General features: G+C 46.0%; 1 protein-coding gene across 3 annotated transcripts in view; it reads left to right on the top strand.

Moving 5' to 3' along the window:
• Window positions 1–22,777, top strand: part of LOC309554171 (adhesion G protein-coupled receptor E3-like) — a 162,127-nt gene that overhangs the window by 76,630 nt on the left and 62,720 nt on the right. For all 3 annotated transcript variants that reach the window (XM_082255788.1, XM_082255787.1, XM_082255786.1), the window contains one exon: window positions 21,094–21,177. In XM_082255788.1, coding sequence (XP_082111914.1) covers window positions 21,094–21,177 — 84 coding nt within the window. The remainder of the gene's footprint in view (window positions 1–21,093; window positions 21,178–22,777) is intronic.

The following is a 22,777-nucleotide window of genomic DNA, read 5'->3' as shown; positions in this document are numbered from 1 at the left end:
TGGTCTTTCTTCATGTTTTAATGTGTGTGAAGGTGCGCTGGTAATGAATGAATGAAAGCTGCTACCTGAACTGTGCTTCAGTGAATTGGATGTGTAAATAATAGGTGCGCTAAAACAATATGATGCATAAACAAATATACAAATAATGCACAATTGCATAAAGAGATGAAGTGAGATCAATGTGATATCAATGATTGAAAATCCAAAATCCCACTGAGTGCCTTGGATAAGCTCAAAACTTATAAGTGCAAAAACTCTTAAAGGTGTTGTGCATTCCCAAAGTACACAAAAGCTCCAAGTGTTGAAGGTTGAAAAGGTGCACTGTATATGGCCGGTGCTCTGTAGTGAAAAATCCCACCACCCAGTGGCGGCCCGTGCATAGGGGGCCAGGGCGCCGCCCCCCCTAAAAAAAAAGAAGAAAAAAAAAAAAAGACAAAAAGAACAATAAAGTTCGGAAAAAAAAAAAAAATCGGTTCGCCGGCCAATGTGGTGGCTAAAGGGGGGGTGGGGGTTACGACCCAGAAGAGGCGCCGATTGGCTGCCTTCTGGGGGCGTAACCTGGGCGCAGGAAACAGCGCTTGGCCACCCCCACCTTCGTGATATCCTGGCTGTGATTGGTCCAGTCTCCAGCCTGGACCAATCATCATCCAGGATATCGCTGACGTCGAATGGGGGCGGTGCCGGTGCGTGCGTCAATCACTCACCGTCACCGCCGCTCAGAGAAGAGGAGAGGCCGCCCGCCGGTTCCCGCCCCGAGACGAGGGAGAAGGACCCGCCGCAGAAGAGGAGGAAGAAGCTGAGCCGCGCCGCCGCCAGGTAAGTTTGAAGGGAGCACGCACGCTGCACTCTGCATCGATTGGGGTACACTGCTGGCACTCTGCAATCATTGGGGGACAATGCTGTGGCGCTCTGCAATCATTGGGGGACAATGCTCTGGCGCTCTGCAATCATTGGGGTACAATGCTGTGGCACTCTGCAATCATTGGGGGACAATGCTGGCACTCTGCAATCATTGGGGGACAATGCTGTGGCGCTCTGCAATCATTGGGGTACAATGCTGTGGCGCTCTGCAATTATTGGGGGACAATGCTGTGGCGCTCTGCAATCATTGGGGTACAATGCTGTGGCACTCTGCAGTGATTGGGGTACAATGCTGTTGCGCTCTGCAATCATTGGGGGACAATGCTGTGGCACTCTGCAATCATTGGGGTACAATGCTGTGGCGCTCTGCAATCATTGGGGTACAATGCTGTGGCGCTCTGCAATCATTGGGGGACAATGCTGTGGCGCTCTGCAATTATTGGGGGACAATGCTGTGGCACTCTGCAATTATTGGGGGACAATGCTGTGGCGCTCTGCAATTATTGGGGGACAATGCTGTGGCGCTCTGCAATTATTGGGGGACAATGCTGTGGCGCTCTGCAATCATTGGGGGACAATGCTGTGGCACTCTGCAGTGATTGGGGTACAATGCTGTGGCACTCTGCAGTGATTGGGGGACAATGCTGTGGCTCTTTGCAATCATTGGGGTACAATGCTGTGGCGCACTCTGCAATCATTGGGGTACAATTCTGTGGCGCACTCTGCAATCATTGGGGACAATGCTGTGGCGCTCTGCAATTATTGGGGGACAATGCTGTGGCGCTCTGCATTGAAAGGGGCATGCACGCTGAACTCTGCATTGAAGGGGGCACAGCACATTGTTCATTGCATTGAAGGGGGCACAGCACAGTTGCATTGAAGGGGGCATGCACGCTGAACTCTGCATTGTTGGGGCACAGCACAGAGTTCATTGCATTGAAGGGGGCACGGCACAGTGTTCGTTGCATTGAAGGGGGCACAGCACAGTGTTTATTGCATTGAAGGGGGCACAGCACAGTGTTCATTGCATTGTGGGGGCACAGCACAGTGTTCATTGCATTGAAGGGGGCATATCACAGTGTTCATTGCATTGAAGGGGGCACAGCACAGTGTTTATTGCATTGAAGGGGGCACAGCACAGTGTTTATTGCATTGAAGGGGGCACAGCACAGTGTTTATTGCATTGAAGGGGGCATAGCACAGTGTTCATTGCATTGAAGGGGGCACAGCACAGTGTTTATTGCATTGAAGGGGGCACAGCACAGTGTTTATTGCATTGAAGGGGGCACAGCACAGTGTTTATTGCATTGAAGGGGGAACAGCACAGTGTTTATTGCATTGAAGGGGGCATAGCACAGTGTTCATTGCATTGAAGGGGGCACAGCACATTGTTCATTGCATTGAAGGGGGCACAGCACAGTTGCATTGAAGGGGGCATGCACGCTGAACTCTGCATTGTGGGGGCACAGCACAGTGTTCATTGCATTGAAGGGGGCACAGCACAGTTGCATTGAAGGGGGCATGCACGCTGAACTCTGCATTGTTGGGGCACAGCACAGAGTTCATTGCATTGAAGGGGGCACAGCACAGTGTTTATTGCATTGAAGGGGGCACAGCACAGTGTTTATTGCATTGTGGGGGCACAGCACAGTGTTCATTGCATTGAAGGGGGCACAGCACAGTGTTTATTGCATTGAAGGGGGCATAGCACAGTGTTCATTGCATTGAAGGGGGCACAGCACAGTGTTTATTGCATTGAAGGGGGCACAGCACAGTGTTTATTGCATTGAAGGGGGCACAGCACAGTGTTTATTGCATTGAAGGGGGCACAGCACAGTGTTAATTGCATTGAAGGGGGCACAGCACAGTGTTTATTGCATTGAAGGGGGCATAGCACAGTGTTCATTGCATTGAAGGGGGCACAGCACAGTGTTTATTGCATTGAAGGGGGCACAGCACAGTGTTTATTGCATTGAAGGGGGCACAGCACAGTGTTTATTGCATTGAAGGGGGCACAGCACAGTGTTTATTGCATTGAAGGGGGCATAGCACAGTGTTCATTGCATTGAAGGGGGCACAGCACATTGTTCATTGCATTGAAGGGGGCACAGCACAGTTGCATTGAAGGGGGCATGCACGCTGAACTCTGCATTGTGGGGGCACAGCACAGTGTTCATTGCATTGAAGGGGGCACAGCACAGTTGCATTGAAGGGGGCATGCACGCTGAACTCTGCATTGTTGGGGCACAGCACAGAGTTCATTGCATTGAAGGGGGCACAGCACAGTGTTTATTGCATTGAAGGGGGCACAGCACAGTGTTTATTGCATTGTGGGGGCACAGCACAGTGTTCATTGCATTGAAGGGGGCACAGCACAGTGTTTATTGCATTGAAGGGGGCATAGCACAGTGTTCATTGCATTGAAGGGGGCACAGCACAGTGTTCATTGCATTGAAGGGGGCACAGCACAGTGTTTATTGCATTGAAGGGGGCACAGCACAGTGTTTATTGCATTGAAGGGGGCACAGCACAGTGTTTATTGCATTGAAGGGGGCATAACACAGTGTTCATTGCATTGAAGGGGGCACAGAACAGTGTTTATTGCATTGAAGGGTGCACAGCACAGTGTTTATTGCATTGAAGGGGGCCCAGCACAGTGTTTATTGCATTGAAGGGGGCACAGCACAGTGTTTATTGCATTGAAGGGGGCATGCACGCTGAACTCTGCATTGTTGGGGCACAGCACAGTGTTCATTGCATTGAAGGGGGCACAGAACAGTGTTTATTGCATTGAAGGGGGCATAGCACAGTATTTATTGCATTGAAGGGGGCACAGCACAGTGTTCATTGCATTGAAGGGGGCACAGCACATTGTTCATTGCATTGAAGGGGGCACAGCACATTGTTCATTGCATTGAAGGGGGCACAGCACAGTTGCATTGAAGGGGGCATGCACGCTGAACTCTGCATTGTGGGGGCACAGCACAGAGTTCATTGCATTGAAGGGGGCACAGCACAGTGTTCATTGCATTGAAGGGGGCACAGCACAGTGTTTATTGCATTGAAGGGGGCACAGCACAGTGTTTATTGCATTGAAGGGGGCACAGCACAGTGTTCATTGCATTGTGGGGGCACAGCACAGTGTTCATTGCATTGAAGGGGGCACAGCACAGTGTTTATTGCATTGAAGGGGGCATAGCACAGTGTTCATTGCATTGAAGGGGGCACAGCACAGTTGCATTGAAGGGGGCATGCACGCTGAACTCTGCATTGTTGGGGCACAGCACAGAGTTCATTGCATTGAAGGGGGCACAGCACAGTGTTCATTGCATTGAAGGGGGCACAGCACAGTGTTTATTGCATTGAAGGGGGCACAGCACAGTGTTTATTGCATTGAAGGGGGCACAGCACAGTGTTCATTGCATTGTGGGGGCACAGCACAGTGTTCATTGCATTGAAGGGGGCACAGCACAGTGTTTATTGCATTGAAGGGGGCATAGCACAGTGTTCATTGCATTGAAGGGGGCACAGCACAGTGTTTATTGCATTGAAGGGGGCAAAGCACAGTGTTTATTGCATTGAAGGGGGCACAGCACAGTGTTTATTGCATTGAAGGGGGCACAGCACAGTGTTTATTGCATTGAAGGGGGCATAGCACAGTGTTCATTGCATTGAAGGGGGCACAGCACATTGTTCATTGCATTGTGGGAGCACAGCACAGTTGCATTGAAGGGGGCATGCACGCTGAACTCTGCATTGTTGGGGCACAGCACAGAGTTCATTGCATTGAAGGGGGCACAGCACAGTGTTTATTGCATTGAAGGGGGCACAGCACAGTGTTCATTGCATTGAAGGGGGCATAGCACAGTGTTCATTGCATTGAAGGGGGCACAGCACAGTGTTTATTGCATTGAAGGGGGCACAGCACAGTGTTTATTGCATTGAAGGGGGCACAGCACAGTGTTTATTGCATTGAAGGGGGCACAGCACAGTGTTTATTGCATTGAAGGGGGCATAGCACAGTGTTCATTGCATTGAAGGGGGCACAGAACAGTGTTTATTGCATTGAAGGGGGCACAGCACATTGTTTATTGCATTGAAGGGGGCCCAGCACAGTGTTTATTGCATTGAAGGGGGCCCAGCACAGTGTTTATTGCATTGAAGGGGCACAGCACAGTGTTTATTGCATTGAAGGGGGCATGCACGCTGAACTCTGCATTGTTGTGGGCACAGCACAGTGTTCATTGCATTGAAGGGGGCACAGAACAGTGTTTATTGCATTGAAGGGGGCACAGCACATTGTTCATTGCATTGAAGGGGGCACAGCACAGTGTTTATTGCATTGAAGGGGGTACAGCACAGTGTTTATTGCATTGAAGGGGGCACAGCACAGTGTTCATTGCATTGTGGGGGCACAGCACAGTGTTCATTGCATTGAAGGGGGCACAGCACAGTGTTTATTGCATTGAAGGGGGCACAGCACAGTGTTTATTGCATTGAAGGGGGCATAGCACAGTGTTCATTGCATTGAAGGGGGCACAGCACAATGTTCATTGCATTGAAGGGGGCACAGCACAGTTGCATTGAAGGGGGCATGCACGCTGAACTCTGCATTGTGGGGGCACAGCACAGTGTTTATTGCATTGAAGGGGGCATAGCACAGTGTTCATTGCATTGAAGGGGGCACGCACGCTGGTCTCTGCATTGAAAGGGGGCATATACCATCTCCTGTACCATGACCTGTGACATGCTTATACCATATCTGTGCCATGCCTATACCATCTCCTGTACCATCACCTGTGCCATGCCTGTACCATGACTTCAAAGTCACGCAATTTTTTACTGCGTTTTTTGACGCGAAGCAATACCGATTACATTTTTCTTTTTGCGCCCCCCCAAAAATTTTGAGCACCAGCCGCCACTGCCACCACCAACACGCTATCCTCCTTACCAAATGCAATAAATTGGAAAGCAAAATTCATTAGATGCTGTTGGGAAGGAGGAATCAAAATCACCACCCTGTGAAAATGCAGGATAGGCCTCTTACCAAAAATCAGGTAACTCAGCGCAGGGAATATACATAGGTGATGCCTTTTCAATCTGTAGTAATCGGTGGCTGTTTTCTCTAATGATCCATCTCGTTACTGGCTCTCCAGGTTAAACATGGGCATGATGTAGGAAAAAAAACATATACAGACCATGGCGTGATATCCCCGAGATAGTTTAATGAATATCAAGTGTTACACTTACATTCAATGTGGAAAACAGTAGCGACAATACAGACTGGTTGCCTGACTCGGCTGCAGACCGAGCAGTGCTGGACGTCCGTGGCGGCGCGACACGCCTCCTCTCTGACGGCGTTTCCTCTCAAACGGGCTTCTACTGAGATAGGAGGGACGTGCGCGCCGCCACCTCCGTCCTTATGAAGCTCCGACGTGTGACCACTTCCGGTGTCCGCAATGAATGTGCGGAAGTCCTGACTTATGCAAATGATTCTACTGCTAAATCCATTACAAAACACTTCGATCTCTATTATAAATAGTGAACGAGGACAAAACAATCTTGGCAATAATGGATATATTCAATAAATCAATGTGCAAATTAAAAATTTAAAGGACTCCGGAAATGAACACTGGCCCGACTTCCTGTGTTAATGTATCAATTCAGTATATAAGCTAACAACAGAAATACGGGGAATATGAGTATGGGACTAATAAAAGTCCATTTAAAATGCAATATAAATGATTTATATATAAAAACAATCATAAATATAGTTATATTAAAATATATTAAAACATATTAAATATATACTAAACTCATTTAATTGCTCATACTATTTAAATATAAAATTGTAAAAATGTATTTATTTATTAAAATGGATATAAAAGAGATAAAATGGATAAAATAGATGTAGATTGAGCAAGGAATTAACTATTATTTATGTGGGCATTAATGTCCCATTCAATGTTGTGTCCCCAGGGCCTAAAGCACTTCATTTCATAGATCCAGAAGGTTTCCCTTCTTGAAATGGATCTCTTCAGGTTACTACCTCTCCAATGCGGTGTGTATTTTTCTATCACTATAATTTGTAGGTTTTTTGGATTTTTGTGATGACACTTGGAATAGTGTAAAGATACACTATGTCCAGTGAACCCTTTTATTATGTTGGAGAGGTGTTCCCCTATTCGGATACTGGCGGTGCGTATAGTCCTCCCAATGTATTGTAGTCCGCAACTACATTGGAGGAGATAAATGACCCCTTTAGTGTGGCAGGAGATAAACTCCTTGATCTGATATTCTTTTTTGGTGGTGGTAGATGAGAACTTTTTAGTCCGTATAGTTTTCGCTTCTCTACAAATTTGACAATTTCTACAAGGGAAGAAGCCTTTCATGTCTGGAAAAAAATTTGGTGTTATAGGTTTTTCAATCGGATTACTGGCGATAAGATCCTTTAAATTCCTCGCTTTCCTATAGATCATACTAGGATTATCGGGGAGAGAAGGCCCCAATATTTTGTCTCCTTGTAAGATGCTCCAATGTTTTTTGAAGACATGGTTAAGCCATTTGTAATTCTGAGAAAATTGTGTAACAAAGGCATATTCGAATCTAGACTGAGCTTGGTGAGTGGAATCAGTCAATTTGGGCAAGATGAGGTCTTCTTGTGTCTGTTGTCCCATCAATTCAATTTCTTGATCCAATATCTGTGGCATATAACCTTTTTCTAAAAATCTTTCTTTTAAAACATTGGCTTGTTCAATAAAATCCGACTTCTTGGTACAGTTGCGCCTAATACGCTTAAATTGCCCTTTCGGGACTGAGCCAAGCCACTTGGGATGGTGGCAACTGTCCATAGTGATGAACCCGTTTTTGTCAGTCGGTTTAAAATAGGTCTTAGTAATGAAACCCGAGCCTTGTCTTAAGATTACTAGATCTAAAAAATTGACCGCTGTGGGGCTAGATTCATAAGAGAATCTAATGCCCCAACTGTTGCAGTTTAGCTCCTGCCACACTAAAGGGGTCATTTATCTCCTCCAATGTAGTTGCGGACTACAATACATTGGGAGGACTATACGCACCGCCAGTATCCGAATAGGGGAACACCTCTCCAACATAATAAAAGGGTTCACTGGACATAGTGTATCTTTACACTATTCCAAGTGTCATCACAAAAATCCAAAAAACCTACAAATTATAGTGATAGAAAAATACACACCGCATTGGAGAGGTAGTAACCTGAAGAGATCCATTTCAAGAAGGGAAACCTTCTGGATCTATGAAATGAAGTGCTTTAGGCCCTGGGGACACAACATTGAATGGGACATTAATGCCCACATAAATAATAGTTAATTCCTTGCTCAATCTACATCTATTTTATCCATTTTATCTCTTTTATATCCATTTTAATAAATAAATACATTTTTACAATTTTATATTTAAATAGTATGAGCAATTAAATGAGTTTAGTATATATTTAATATGTTTTAATATATTTTAATATAACTATATTTATGATTGTTTTTATATATAAATCATTTATATTGCATTTTAAATGGACTTTTATTAGTCCCATACTCATATTCCCCGTATTTCTGTTGTTAGCTTATATACTGATTTGATACATTAACACAGGAAGTCGGGCCAGTGTTAATTTCCGGAGTCCTTCAAATTTTTAATTTGCACATTGATTTATTGAATATATCCATTGTTGCCAAGATTGTTTTGTCCTCGTTCACTATTTATAATAGAGATCGAAGTGTTTTGTAATGGATTTAGCAGTAGAATCATTTGCATAAGTCAGGACTTACGCACATTCATTGCGGACACCGGAAGTGGTCACACGTCGGAGCTTCATAAGGACGGAGGTGGCGGCACGCACGTCCCTCCTATCTCAGTAGAAGCCCGTTTGAGAGGAAACGCCGTCAGAGAGGAGGCGTGTCGCGCCGCCACGGACGTCCAGCACTGCTCGGTCTGCAGCCGAGTCAGGCAACCAGTCTGTATTGTCGCTACTGTTTTCCACATTGAATGTAAGTGTAACACTTGATATTCATTAAACTATCTCGGGGATATCACGCCATGGTCTGTATATGTTTTTTTTCCTACATCATGCCCATGTTTAACCTGGAGAGCCAGTAACGAGATGGATCATTAGAGAAAACAGCCACCGATTACTACAGATTGAAAAGGCATCACCTATGTATATTCCCTGCGCTGAGTTACCTGATTTTTGGTAAGAGGCCTATCCTGCATTTTCACAGGGTGGTGATTTTGATTCCTCCTTCCCAACAGCATCTAATGAATTTTGCTTTCCAATTTATTGCATTTGGTAAGGAGGATAGCGTGTTGGTTGTGGGATTTTTCACTACAGAGCACCGGCCATATACAGTGCACCTTTTCAACCTTCAACACTTGGAGCTTTTGTGGACTTTGGGAATGCACAACACCTTTAAGAGTTTTTGCACTTATAAGTTTTGAGTTTATCCAAGGCACTCAGTGGGATTTTGGATTTTCAATCATTGATATCACATTGATCTCACTTCATCTCTTTATGCAATTGTGCATTATTTGTATATTTGTTTATGCATCATATTGTTTTAGCGCACCTATTATTTACACATTTCTTCATGTTTTCACAACGTTTTTGAAACATTCTTGAGTGAACTGGTCTTTATTATATAAAGTTCACCATTTTTGGCACACCATCCAGAACACTTTTCAGTTCAGGTCCAAATGTTTTGGACATGAGCACTTCTCTTTGAATAAAGCAATGTGTTGTAACAACTGTAGCGGGGTTAAACATGCCTAAAGACACTGTTTGATATGTGGGAAGGAACTAGGCTCCCTCTAGTGGTAGCTGCATGGAATTTCCCGGGCTGTGACTTCCTTTTCACAAGATGAAGAAACTACATCTCCCAGGCTGCTTTGCAAGATCCAGGGTGCACGGCTGCACCGCACGGCACTATGGGGGAGGTTATTTAAAGGAAGAGAGAAGCGCGCGAAGGGGGGGCCTTTCTGCGCTGGACTCTGAGGAACCAGCGAGCGAGAGTGAAGGACTGACACTGGATATTGGGCCAGAGCCTTTTAGCCTGGAGGGACGACGTGGAACCGTCCCATCTCAAGCACGAGGCACATTCCTGGAGGTCATACTGCTGTTTGCCGAGACCGGAAGTCATCCGCCAGAAGGACCCCGCGCGGCTGGCATATAGCCAAAGGACTGAGACCGCAGTGGAAGCGCGCGAAGGAGAAACTTCTGTTGGTGAGAGGGCACATGCCCAATAACTGACTTTATCTGCTGAAGAGACAGTTTTATCTACAGATAGCGGTAGCGCAGCAGGAGGTGATAAAACCCCGGGGTTTATCACCATACTCTCTCAGGAGACTCATAGACAAACAATAAGGTCTGTAAAGGAGTCGCCAGAGGCTTATCTCTCTCGCAGAAGTTATTGCTCAGTTACGCAGACACCCTGCGGTGACAACTAACAGCTCGTTGTTTTCTCTCTCTTGATCTTTATTCCTAATCTGGATTACAAATGAGCTCTATTCAATAATCTTGCTAGCGAAGATCAACAAGAAAGAAGAGAACTCTGGGGGAGGGACTCAGATAGGCCCACCTACCTGGTACTGTGTCTAGCCTTAATGCAGGAGGAGTGTGGGGGTATTCTTTTACCTTTTTTAAAGCTGTTTTAAATAACCTTTTATGGACTTGTATTGTATTGTATTGTATCTCCCCTATTCAATTTGATATATAGTAAACTAAGTTTGGTTAATTACAATCTTGTGCGTTGTTCCATTGTGTCACCCAGAAGGACTACTATTCAAGAAGGTAACAAGGTATTGTTGCATAGTGAAGTATTGTATTCCAACCTGTGTATCTATTTGATAGTCCAGTCCTATTCTGGGTCAGTTGTGCCTGAGGAGGGATCGAGCCAATTTGATTGGGTTGTTAGGCAGGGTGTAGACCCAATAATATAATCAGCAGCTCCTGCGGGGGTGGTGCTACACGTGGGGGCTCGTCCGGGATTTCTACAGTCCTGCAATACAACCCTCTCAGCCATAGAATCCCCTCCCACGCAGAAATGGATCCTGTCGCTGCTGCTGAGTGGTGCAAGGAAGAGAATGTCATAGTGGAAAATGGCCTGGTGGTTGAAATCAAGGGAGAAGCCTGGACTGAAGAAAAGCTCCTCCCTGTTTTGAGGGCACTATCCACAGACAGGAAATTCTGGGTGATTGACATGAAAACTGACACCACTGTCCCACACACGTATGCACTGTGTGAGTGGAGGAAGGGGGTCCCTGATTATTTCAACGGAAACAGTGTAAAAACTACTGACCAAACAGAACTTTTCCTGATACATCCAGGAGTTCCTATTGCGGGTCCCTCATCCACCACCCCTGGGGTATCCAGCCAAGAAAAAGGTGTCCAAGAAGGGCATCCTGAGTCATCACCTTTGTCGACTTTTAGCTCAGAACTGTGTGCTGTTCTTGGGGAGATTGTGGCAAAATGTAGTAGGGACTCCTCGAGCTATTTGATGACTGGATATAGGAAGCTCCGGACATTCTCTGGGAAACAGCCTGTGCCTTCAGCAGAAGATGGGTTCGAAGAGTGGTTAGATACCGCCACTCAGGCTTTGGAGGAATGGGAGGTACCAGAACAGCACAAGAAGCAGAGAATCACAGAGAGTTTAAGGGGACCTGCATTAGAGGCTGTACGTAATCTAAAGCTTAGCAAGAAGAACTGCACTGCACAGGATTATTTGGACATTCTGCAAGATGTGTTTGGTCGGACGGAGAACGCGGCTGAACTTCTCTACCAGTTGGACCACTGTTATCAAGAAGAGGGGGAGAAGTTGACCGAATTCATTAAACGTCTGGATAGGATTATCCACCAGATTCTGTTAAAGAAAGGAATAGACCCCCGGAAAATAGATGAGACTCGTGCATGACAGGTTCTGAAAGGGGCTCAACCTTTAGATCCCATTGCCATACTGTTACGAACTCGTCGAGATGGCGGCATTCTAGAATACCCCGACCTGATTCGAATGGTCAGAGAGGAAGAGGTCATGTTGGACAACAAGAAGAAAAGTCGGCAGTTTGACTCAACTGCCCGGGTTGGAGTGATAAGTGTGGAAGAGGGTGACTCTCAAGTTGAACTCCTAAAGACCCAAGTGTCTCAGTTGATAGAAATGGTGTCCATCCTGACTGGTCAGGTATCCACTCTACCCAAGGGGAGTATATCGGAGAGGCCAGATGAACCTGTTAGTCTCAGCACAGATCCAGAGCCACGGCCTGCAAGATTGTTAACTTGTTTCAACTGCGGGGGAGTTGGGCATGTTAGAAGGGTATGTCCCAGCTCAGGAAAGGTTGCCACGAAAGCTCGCGAGCCAGCGGGAAACTTCAGAGGACACCGGTGAAGGAGTCAACCGGGTGTCTGCCAGTTTTAAGGGACTCCAGGAGTGGTGCAGGATCAGGGAAACCGAGTCAGGGGGTTAGACCCCAATATAACACCCCCAGTTCTAGACTCCGGGTTACTGAGGGAAGGAGAGTCAATGCACACCGGGTTCAGCGGGGGCCCAGATCAAGGAAGAAAAAGGAGAAGAGGGCCAGGGTACAGAGAACTGAATCAGACAACCAGGCTACATCAAGAGAATTCCCAACTAACTTGGTCGGGCCCTCCCCAGTGGTCTCGGTTCAGGTGGAAGGAATTTACACAAGAGCCCTCCTTGACACAGGGGCCCAGGTGACTCTTTTGTATAGAGACTTCTATGATAAATATCTTACCCATCTACCTTTGCAGAAGTTGGAAGATCTGGAGATATGGGGTATTGGGACCCAAAAGTTTCCCTATGACGGGTATCTGCCAATCAAGTTGACCTTTGATCCATCAGTGGCTGGTGAAGCGGAAACCTTCGACACCTTAGCGGTGGTCTGTCCTCGTCCACCAGGGGCCAACAAAAGCTCTCTCATCGTAGGAACAAACACTGACCTGGTAAGGCGCCTTCTGATACAACTGGTCCAGGGACAAGATGCTCAGGCGCCAAGGATCCATCCCATGCTACGGCAGGCCTACCAACGATTAGTGTTGGAGCAAGAGACCCCCGCAGAAGGAGTTGGACGACTCTGGAAGCTGGATAGAGCAGAAAAGGTCTTACAGCCAGGAGAGGTGGCCTGTTTTAAGGCTTCTGTTAAACTCACATGGCAACAGCCGGGTCCCTTCATTATCTTTGAATCAGGTCAAAAGGAGAGACAGAGAGGGATAGAAGTGATCCCTGAGGTGATCCCTTTGAAGGTGTTACAGGAAAACCGTGGAAGGGTTTTAGTGAGTGTCAGAAACACCTCTATTACACCAGTGAAGGTACCGGCCAGAGTGCTCCTGGGCCAAGTCAACCCGGCTACCCCAGTTGCCCCCATTGATTTCAAAGAAAAGGAACAGGGTGAAGCGGTTATAGAGGAGCTTTGCTCTGGAAACGCTGCCCTCCCGCCGGAATGGGTGAAGAGGGCCAAGGCACAACTTGCTCGATGGAGGGAAATATTCTCTAAGGACGAGTTTGACGTGGGATGTGCCAGGAGCGCCACTCATAAGATCCGCCTGAGTGAGGACAAGCCTTTCAGGGAGAGAGTCCGGCGAGTCCCCTTAGGTGACTTAGAAGATCTACGTCAACAGCTGGCAGAGCTCAAAAAGATCGGGATTATCCGAGAATCCAGGAGCCCGTATGCTTCCCCGATAGTGGTAGTCCGGAAGAAAAATGGATCTTTGAGGCTTTGTATCGACTACCGAACGCTGAACAGAAGAACCATCCCAGACCAGTATACCACTCCTCGAATCGAAGATGCCCTACAGAGTCTGTCAGGGGCGAAGTGGTTCAGTGTGATGGACTTAAAGAGTGGGTATTATCAGATCCCCATGCACCCTGAAGATCGGGAGAAAACAGCCTTCATCACCCCTGTGGGGTTCTTTGAGTTCAATCGCATGCCTCAGGGGTTGTCCGGGGCCCCTGCTACCTTCCAAAGGCTGATGGAGAGGACCGTTGGAGATATGAATTTGATAGAGGTACTGGTATACTTGGATGATGTTATCGTGTTTGGCAGAACTTTGGAAGAACATGAGGAGAGGTTGGAAAAGGTCTTGAAGAGGCTACATGAAGAAGGTCTGAAACTTTCTCCTGAGAAGTGCCAATTCTATCAGTCCTCGGTCCATTACCTGGGCCATATCGTGTCTGAAGAAGGGGTGGCCACTGACCCGGACAAGCTGGATGCTGTTGCTTCCTGGCCGAGACCCACAAATGTGACCGAACTCCGGTCATTCTTGGGCTTTTGCTCCTATTACAGGAGGTTTGTGGAGGGGTTCGCCCAGATTGCCCGACCCCTAAATGAGCTCCTGAAGAATGAAGAAGATGATGTCCCTGAGTTGGTAAAGCCGGCGAAGTCCACCATGGGCCCCCGGAAGGCTAAGGAATCCATCCAGGATCAGTGGACCCCGGAATGCGAAGGGGCCTTTGTCCAGCTGAAGGAAACCCTAACCACTGCCCCTGTGTTGGCCTATGCGGACCCCACAAAACCATATGAACTGCATGTTGATGCCAGCCGAGATGGGCTGGGGGGGGTACTTTATCAGGAGCATGAGGGTCATCTGCGACCTGTTGCCTATGTGAGCAGAAGCCTACTGCCTGCTGAAAGGAATTATCCTACTCACAAACTTGAATTCTTGGCCTTGAAGTGGGCAGTGGTTGACAAATTGAAAGACTACCTGTACGGAGCTGAATTCATTGTCAAGACAGATAATAATCCCCTCACCTATCTGTTGACTACGGCCAAGCTGGATGCAACAGGACATCGATGGTTGGCTGCCCTCTCTAGCTTCAATTTTGGCCTGAAGTATCGGCCAGGAATCGGAAATAGGGATGCAGATGCCCTATCCAGAAGGTTGCATGTTCCACAGGAACCTGCGGAAGAATGGACTCATTTGGCTCCAGAAGGGGTGCGTGCCCTATATCAGGGAACTGAATTTCGATCCCGAGGAGGGTCAAGAGCAGAAGAGATTGGGGTTTCGGCTATCGGAGTACCCAAATGCTACTGCCAGGTGACCCAGGTTGAAGGGGAGGGTTTGCCCCGGCTGTCCAAAAGGGACTTGCGGAAGGAGCAGTTGGAAGACCCTTTGGGAAAACTTCTTTTGGAAGCCTTGGAGATCCAGAGCCCTGAGTTGCTTCTAACTGACTCCCCTCAGGGGGCCCGTCTGTTACATAGAGAGTGGACCCGGTTACAGATCAGAGAAGGAGTGGCCTACCGGAGAGGTCCATCTGAAGATCTGGAGGAGAAGTGGCAACTGTTCTTACCAGCTAAATACAGAGAGGGAGTTCTGGCCGCTCTTCATGATAATCATGGCCATCTGGGGCCCGAAAGAACCTTTCAGCTTGTCAGGGACAGGTTCTACTGGCCTTGTATGAGGGCCGAAGTTGAAGGATACTGTCATTCTTGTGTCCGGTGTATACAGAGGAAGACTCTGCCACGTCAAGCAGCCCCAATGGGCCATCTACAAAGTCAGGGACCCATGGAGCTGGTGTGCATTGATTTCCTTTGCTTAGAGCCTGATCTGAGTGGCCAGGGGAATGTCCTTGTGGTAACAGACCATTTTACCAGATATGCTCAAGCATTCCCAACAAGGGATCAGAAGGCCTCAACGGTAGCCAAAGTTCTTGTTGAGAAGTTCTTTGTACATTATGGGTTACCACAACGCCTCCATTCTGATCAGGGAAGGGACTTTGAAAGCAGACTGATCAAGAGACTGTTAGATATGTTAGGCATTCAAAAGACTAGAACCACTCCCTACCATCCACAGGGGGATGCCCAGCCTGAACGATTTAACAGGACTCTTTTGGATATGTTGGGGACTTTGAGCTCAGAGAAGAAACAGCATTGGGGCAAGCACGTAGCTGCCATTGTGCATGCCTACAACAGCACTGTCAGTGATGCTACTGGATATTCCCCTTATCGGCTGATGTTTGGAAGGGAGGCTCGGTTGCCAGTGGATTTGGCCTTTGGCATTTCGCCTGATCATACCTCTTCAGCATCGCATAGAGGATATGTGGACCGACTGCGGAAGAGTCTGAAAGCGGCCTATGACAAGGCTCAGGCCACATCTGATCAACGTGGACTGCGGAATAAAAAAAATTTCGACCTAAAAGTTCGGATCCATGACCTGCAACCAGGGGACAGGGTTTTGTTGAGAAACTTGGGTGTCCCGGGAAAACACAAGTTGGCAGACCGCTGGAAGTCCCAACCTTATGTTATCTGCAAGCAACTGCCAAACCTTCCTGTGTACCAAATTCGGCCTGAAGGAAGTGTGGGTCCATTGAAGGCTTGGCATCGGAACCATTTGCTGCCTCTCTCTGAAGCGGTTCGTATGCCCCCTGTGGAAGACTTGTCAGAGGCCCCTTCGACTTCTCGCCGGTCCAGACCAGTTACCAGATCTCAGACGACGCTCCCAGATGAGGGAGAGGGAAGTTCTCCATCTGAAGATTTGGAAGATGAAGAGGAGGTACCCGACTGGTTGTGGTCATCTCAGTTGCCAGAACCCACACCTGCCTCCCTGTCTTCATCTGACTTGGCTGATAGAGGAGCCCTTCGGGCAGAAGCCCCTGAATTCATACCCTTTCATATGCTTCCAGAAGAAGCAGCTGAGGATGAAGATCCTGAGGAGGAGGTTGCACCCTTCTCTGAAGAAGAACTGACCTCTCTTGAACCATCAGGTTCCTCTGTGTTGGAACATGAGGAGGGGGACATTGAAGAATCCTCAGAAGTGCCTGATCCTAGCACCTCTGAGAGCATGCCTCCACGGGAACAGAGGGAAAGGAGAGTCATTCACCCACCTAAGAGACTGACCTATGATCAATTGGGTGAATGTTCGGAAGAAGCTGTTTTTACCTCCAAAAGATCTCCTGACCAGCCTAGTTCCTCCACTGTAGATTTGGTGGGGGACAACCCTAGCTCACCCCCAGGCACAACTGTACAAGCCACCCAAGTTTTGGGGGGTCTGTGAGAGATCATGAGAACAAAGTATTGAAGTAGAAAACGTTTGCATTTAAGTTTGTACATAAGGATATTGGGTTTGGCCATTATAATAAGCACAGTTTTTGATGTTCACAATTTGGTTTACTTTGTGAGTTAATGTTTGCGCACATTTTGTTGCTCTGACCTCACTATATGTTTTTTTCTCTTTCTCACCTTTTGATGTTTTTTTTCAACACAAACTTTAAGATGTAAGTGTTTAAGAAATTGCAAAGGCACATGTGCTTTTTAAAGGAGCACTATATAAAAGCACTAGAAATCAGCACTATATTAACACTGTAGAAATCACTTATTTGTTTATTAATTGCACTTTATCGTTTTACTGTTGCACTGCTATTAGAATACAAAATTGGATGTATTCAGATTGACTTATTTCAGCAAAATGTTAATGTTTTTGTTGTATAATGCCAACCTATGCACTAGGGTACATACTGTTGACCTCTTTGGGGACCAAAGTTTCTCAAGTGGGGGGAGTGTGTAGCGGGGTTAAACATGCCTAAAGACACTGTTTGATATGTGGGAAGGAACTAGGCTCCCTCTAGTGGTAGCTGCATGGAATTTCCCGGGCTGTGACTTCCTTTTCACAAGATGAAGAAACTACATCTCCCAGGCTGCTTTGCAAGATCCAGGGTGCACGGCTGCACCGCACGGCACTATGGGGGAGGTTATTTAAAGGAAGAGAGAAGCGCGCGAAGGGGGGGCCTTTCTGCGCTGGACTCTGAGGAACCAGCGAGCGAGAGTGAAGGACTGACACTGGATATTGGGCCAGAGCCTTTTAGCCTGGAGGGACGACGTGGAACCGTCCCATCTCAAGCACGAGGCACATTCCTGGAGGTCATACTGCTGTTTGCCGAGACCGGAAGTCATCCGCCAGAAGGACCCCGCGCGGCTGGCATATAGCCAAAGGACTGAGACCGCAGTGGAAGCGCGCGAAGGAGAAACTTCTGTTGGTGAGAGGGCACATGCCCAATAACTGACTTTATCTGCTGAAGAGACAGTTTTATCTACAGATAGCGGTAGCGCAGCAGGAGGTGATAAAACCCCGGGGTTTATCACCATACTCTCTCAGGAGACTCATAGACAAACAATAAGGTCTGTAAAGGAGTCGCCAGAGGCTTATCTCTCTCGCAGAAGTTATTGCTCAGTTACGCAGACACCCTGCGGTGACAACTAACAGCTCGTTGTTTTCTCTCTCTTGATCTTTATTCCTAATCTGGATTACAAATGAGCTCTATTCAATAATCTTGCTAGCGAAGATCAACAAGAAAGAAGAGAACTCTGGGGGAGGGACTCAGATAGGCCCACCTACCTGGTACTGTGTCTAGCCTTAATGCAGGAGGAGTGTGGGGGTATTCTTTTACCTTTTTTAAAGCTGTTTTAAATAACCTTTTATGGACTTGTATTGTATTGTATTGTATCTCCCCTATTCAATTTGATATATAGTAAACTAAGTTTGGTTAATTACAATCTTGTGCGTTGTTCCATTGTGTCACCCAGAAGGACTACTATTCAAGAAGGTAACAAGGTATTGTTGCATAGTGAAGTATTGTATTCCAACCTGTGTATCTATTTGATAGTCCAGTCCTATTCTGGGTCAGTTGTGCCTGAGGAGGGATCGAGCCAATTTGATTGGGTTGTTAGGCAGGGTGTAGACCCAATAATATAATCAGCAGCTCCTGCGGGGGTGGTGCTACACAACATTAGGGTTTTCCTTTTTAAATGTGAGGAAAAGCCTTTCATGGAGCCAACCATTGATGAGGCACCATCAGTACAGATTCCAACACAACCATTCCAAGACAGGCCTTGTGATTCCAGATAGGCCGACAAAACATTAAATATATCTTGACCATGGACGTTCGCAGAACTTTTTTCAGGGGGGGGCATAATTTTAACCACTTGCCTACAGTGCAAGCCCAGGCCAATTTTCAGCTTTCAGCGCTCTCACATTTTGAATAATTGCGCTGTCATATTACACTGTACCCATATTAAATTTATAGCATTTTTTTCACACAAATAGAGCTTTCTTTTAGTGGTATTTAATCACCGCTGGGTTTTTTTATTTCTTACAAAAAAGAAAAAAGACAGCACTCTGAGCCTGTTCCAGCCCGTCTGACACTATTAGTTCTTTCATTGTGAATTGCAGTATTGCAGTGAAAAGTCAATTTACTGCCTTTGACTTTTGATGAAAACAAGAATGCACAAACAGAATCAGAAATAACACAAATGTTGCTTCCACGATAGATCCTGAATTCCCAACCAAGGATTTAGGCCTTTTAGTTCAGCACCCAGGATCTAGAACACAGGCCACACATGCATACACAACTCAATGTGTATGTATGCTAGAGGATTACGTTCAGCAGCAATACAATATTTTAACAATCTAGTGTAATTTGAGAGTGACCACACTTGGTAGTTTGGATGCAAAGTAAGCAATACAACAATATTAGAACAACTATCAGAGTGCACTCTGTGTAATAACGGGGGCCCGCTTTATGATGAATTGCAAGCGTCTCCTGGAGAGTGAGGCCTCACTTGTCTTCACCGGCAAGGAATTCCCAACAATCCAAGGAAAGTATTTGTAATCCAATAAAGGTAGGATGATGAACTGTATTCCCCAAGGCAATCAATAGTTGTAATCCACAGAAGCAAATGTAATAAATCATATATGTCACAACAGGTGAACAGTCTGGGCCTGAATAAAGGGCTTAAGGCCTAACTCATGCACTTTGCACTTTTGTATATCTGCAGTGTCCAGTGGTTTGCTGAGTGTCAGTAGGGCCTTAGGAAAGTACGCAGTCTAATGGCACTGCCCTGATTTAGCCTAAATCTGTGTTTACTAGAGATGTAGATACTGAATGTTTCTCACCCGAGAGCTCTGCTCTCCTGTCTGACCAGGCCCCGCTACTCTCAGAGTCTCGGTCTGCCTGTAAGCTATCTTCCGTTCGGCCGCGCCACTGAGGTTTCTCAGCCACTCACACCGCCGGCTTCCCTCCGGTGTCCGCCACTAGGCCTTAGCCTAAGTCTCTGCGATCTGCAGCAGTTCTTCCCCTTCTGTCCAGTGCGCTGTCCACGAGGCAAGAGAGCTAGATGGAGTCCCGCCTCCCTTTATTTAGACACTCCCAGCAAGTCCCACGCATCCCATTGCTCCCTGGGAGAAGGATCTCTCTATATCCCAGCAGTCTATGATCCTGATTCCTCCCGTACTACATCTCCCATAATGCCAAAGTCACTGTCTTTGCAGAACTTTTAATAACAATAAACAGTTTGGACAATACCAGCCGGGCGACCCGGCTACACTCATATTTCCTGTTGTGTTTAAACTATACCTGTTCATTCTTTTACTAAGTCAGTAAACTGATATATAGACATTCAAGTGCTATTGTTGTTTCTTTGAGCTACTATGTCCGAGCCAATAGTGTCAAGTGGGTTGGAGATGCCTCAGGGTCAAGGAAGTGTGGAGGAAACAAACATACTAGGCAGCCCCTGTGGGGGGGCGTGCTACACTTACAAATCTGGTTCTCGGTGCTAAACCTACACTACATTGCTGTATTGTCTGCCCTCATGTTGTAAAACGCTGCACAAACTGTTGGCGCTATATTAATCCTGTATAATAATATTAATAACAACGTCTGCCACTTCGTGTGGTAGAGCAAAAGTTTGGCCAGATATTTTTCCCGCCAAACATCGCCCTATTAAGAAAAAAAAAACGAAATGGCCCAAATATTTATCTGAATTTATGGTCATGTGGCGGACTCTGTACCAAGTCTTCTTTGGATGCCTATATATCTGCTTACTGACGTAGTCACTTCCAGTTGGGTCCATCCACAGGGTCCTCACAAGGTCCTGGAGACTCCAGTAGCAGCATAAAAAAAAGACCAGTTGGTGGTGGCCTTGGACCCCACTGGTGAATCTCCAGTCTTTGCTCCTGGAGGACTGGGGGGGGGGATGGCATATCTGGGTGAGTAAAAAGTGGCCTTTTTTAAAATATGAATAATTGGAAGTGGGATGGATGTGCAGAAAATTTGCCCGGTATAGACTTTAACTGAAAAATACAGCACAGAAAAGAGATCAAATGGCCATAACTAGTCAATCATAATTTCTTTCCGCAAGTAGACTGAAAACATTTGTCTTACTGTACAATGATGTGAACGCCATATTGTCTCTTTACTACAGGATGCATTTTGCTCTTTGTTGAGGGAGAATGCTCGCATTCAAGAACAATCATGTCAAACCACTAAGACCAACATTTCCGTGGAGGTAACAAAAGAGCTGTTTTGATTGTTTTGTTATGTAGTTGCTCAGAGTCCTATATAGTCAGTAAAGTATTAAACCTGCGAGGAAATAAAAATGGGGGCTCTCCTTCTGAAAATGCTGACTACATGCTTTTGCTTCAGTACTTTGAATTGCTTACTGGAAGCAAGTATTCAGATATTGGACTTTTCTTACTGACTTTTTCGTAAACTTACTTAGCTGGATATTGTCCCCGATCAAGGTCTCAAAGTATTAACTTTAGCAGGTCAAGCAGGTTACTTGCATTTTCAGACAGAGATCAGCAAAAGTAGCCCCTGTATTTCCCTCAAGACAGATTTATTTTAAATTGAATTGCAGCTTAAACATTATTATTTTCTAACTTTCATAAGTTTTCAGACTAATTTCTGTGTCTTTTTGGAGTACCCTGAATCCTAGGTCCAGGGTGGGCACATGGCTTCAACTATTTTTCAAGCAAACACTCAACAGAGATCAATTGCAATTGAGTTTGTTAGGACCTCTGTGTTGCCAGGGGCCACAGAAAACAACAGGCAGGACAGAGGGCAGAGCAGTGTAAGTTCTTAGACTGATGGTCAGAGCAAATGAAAGAGTGTCAGTGTCAGTAGGTTGATGGCCAGGTCAGGTATGGACAAACAACTGTCCAGGTTCAGATGGTTAAATGGACTGGAGATGCACAAGACCATAGGTAACAGACTGATGATCAGGAATAGCTCAAACAAGCTGAGTACAAACACAGTCCAAACTATATATGGGAAATAACTGAAGGCAAGCCAGAAAAAATCCATAACAGACCTCTGTCCAGGGCATGAGTAAACAGACAAAATTTGTTGATCAGGCATGGGCTTGAAGATGTGATCTCACTTTAAAACAACTTCAATACCTGGCACTTTTACCCCCCTCCTGCCCAGGCCAATTTTCAGCTTTCAGCACTGTTGCACTTTGACTGACAACTGCGCGGTCATGTAACATATACCCAAACTAAGTTTTTATCATTTTTGTCACACAAATAGTGCTTTCTTTTGGTTGTATTTAATCACCACTGGGTTTTTTAGTTTTTGCTAAATGAACAAAAAAAGACTGAAAGTAAAAAAAAAAAAACACATTTTTCTTTGGTTCTGATTTAAAATTTTGCAAATAAATAATTTCTCTTCATGAATTTATGCCAAAAATGTATTCTCCTACATTTTTGGGGTGAAAATAACCCAAATCAGTGTATGGTATTTAGTATATAGGAAAGTTTTATAGAGTCCACAAACTATGGTAGAGTATATATCTAAAAATTGATCAATCCTGATGTACTGATGGGGTATCTCATTTCTTGAGGACCTAAAATGTCAGGACAGTACAAATACCCCCAAATGACCCCTTTTTGGAAAGTAGACAGCCCAATGTATTTAGTAAGAGGCATGACGGGGTTTTTAAAGTTGTCATTTTTTTTGTCATAATTTTTTGGCAAATGAAGAAATTAAAACATAAATGTTTGACACTTTTTTTTTTTTTTTTTACATACTGTCACCAGTGCAGTGCAACGTCATCATCTAACTGGTGTGGTGATGATCAGGGATACTAACTGGTGACAGTATGAAAA

The sequence above is a fragment of the Pelophylax lessonae genome (genome assembly GCF_965119305.1).
Source record: "Pelophylax lessonae genome assembly, chromosome: 4".
Taxonomy (NCBI): Eukaryota; Metazoa; Chordata; class Amphibia; order Anura; family Ranidae; genus Pelophylax; species Pelophylax lessonae.
This window is presented reverse-complemented; position numbering and strand designations above follow the sequence as displayed.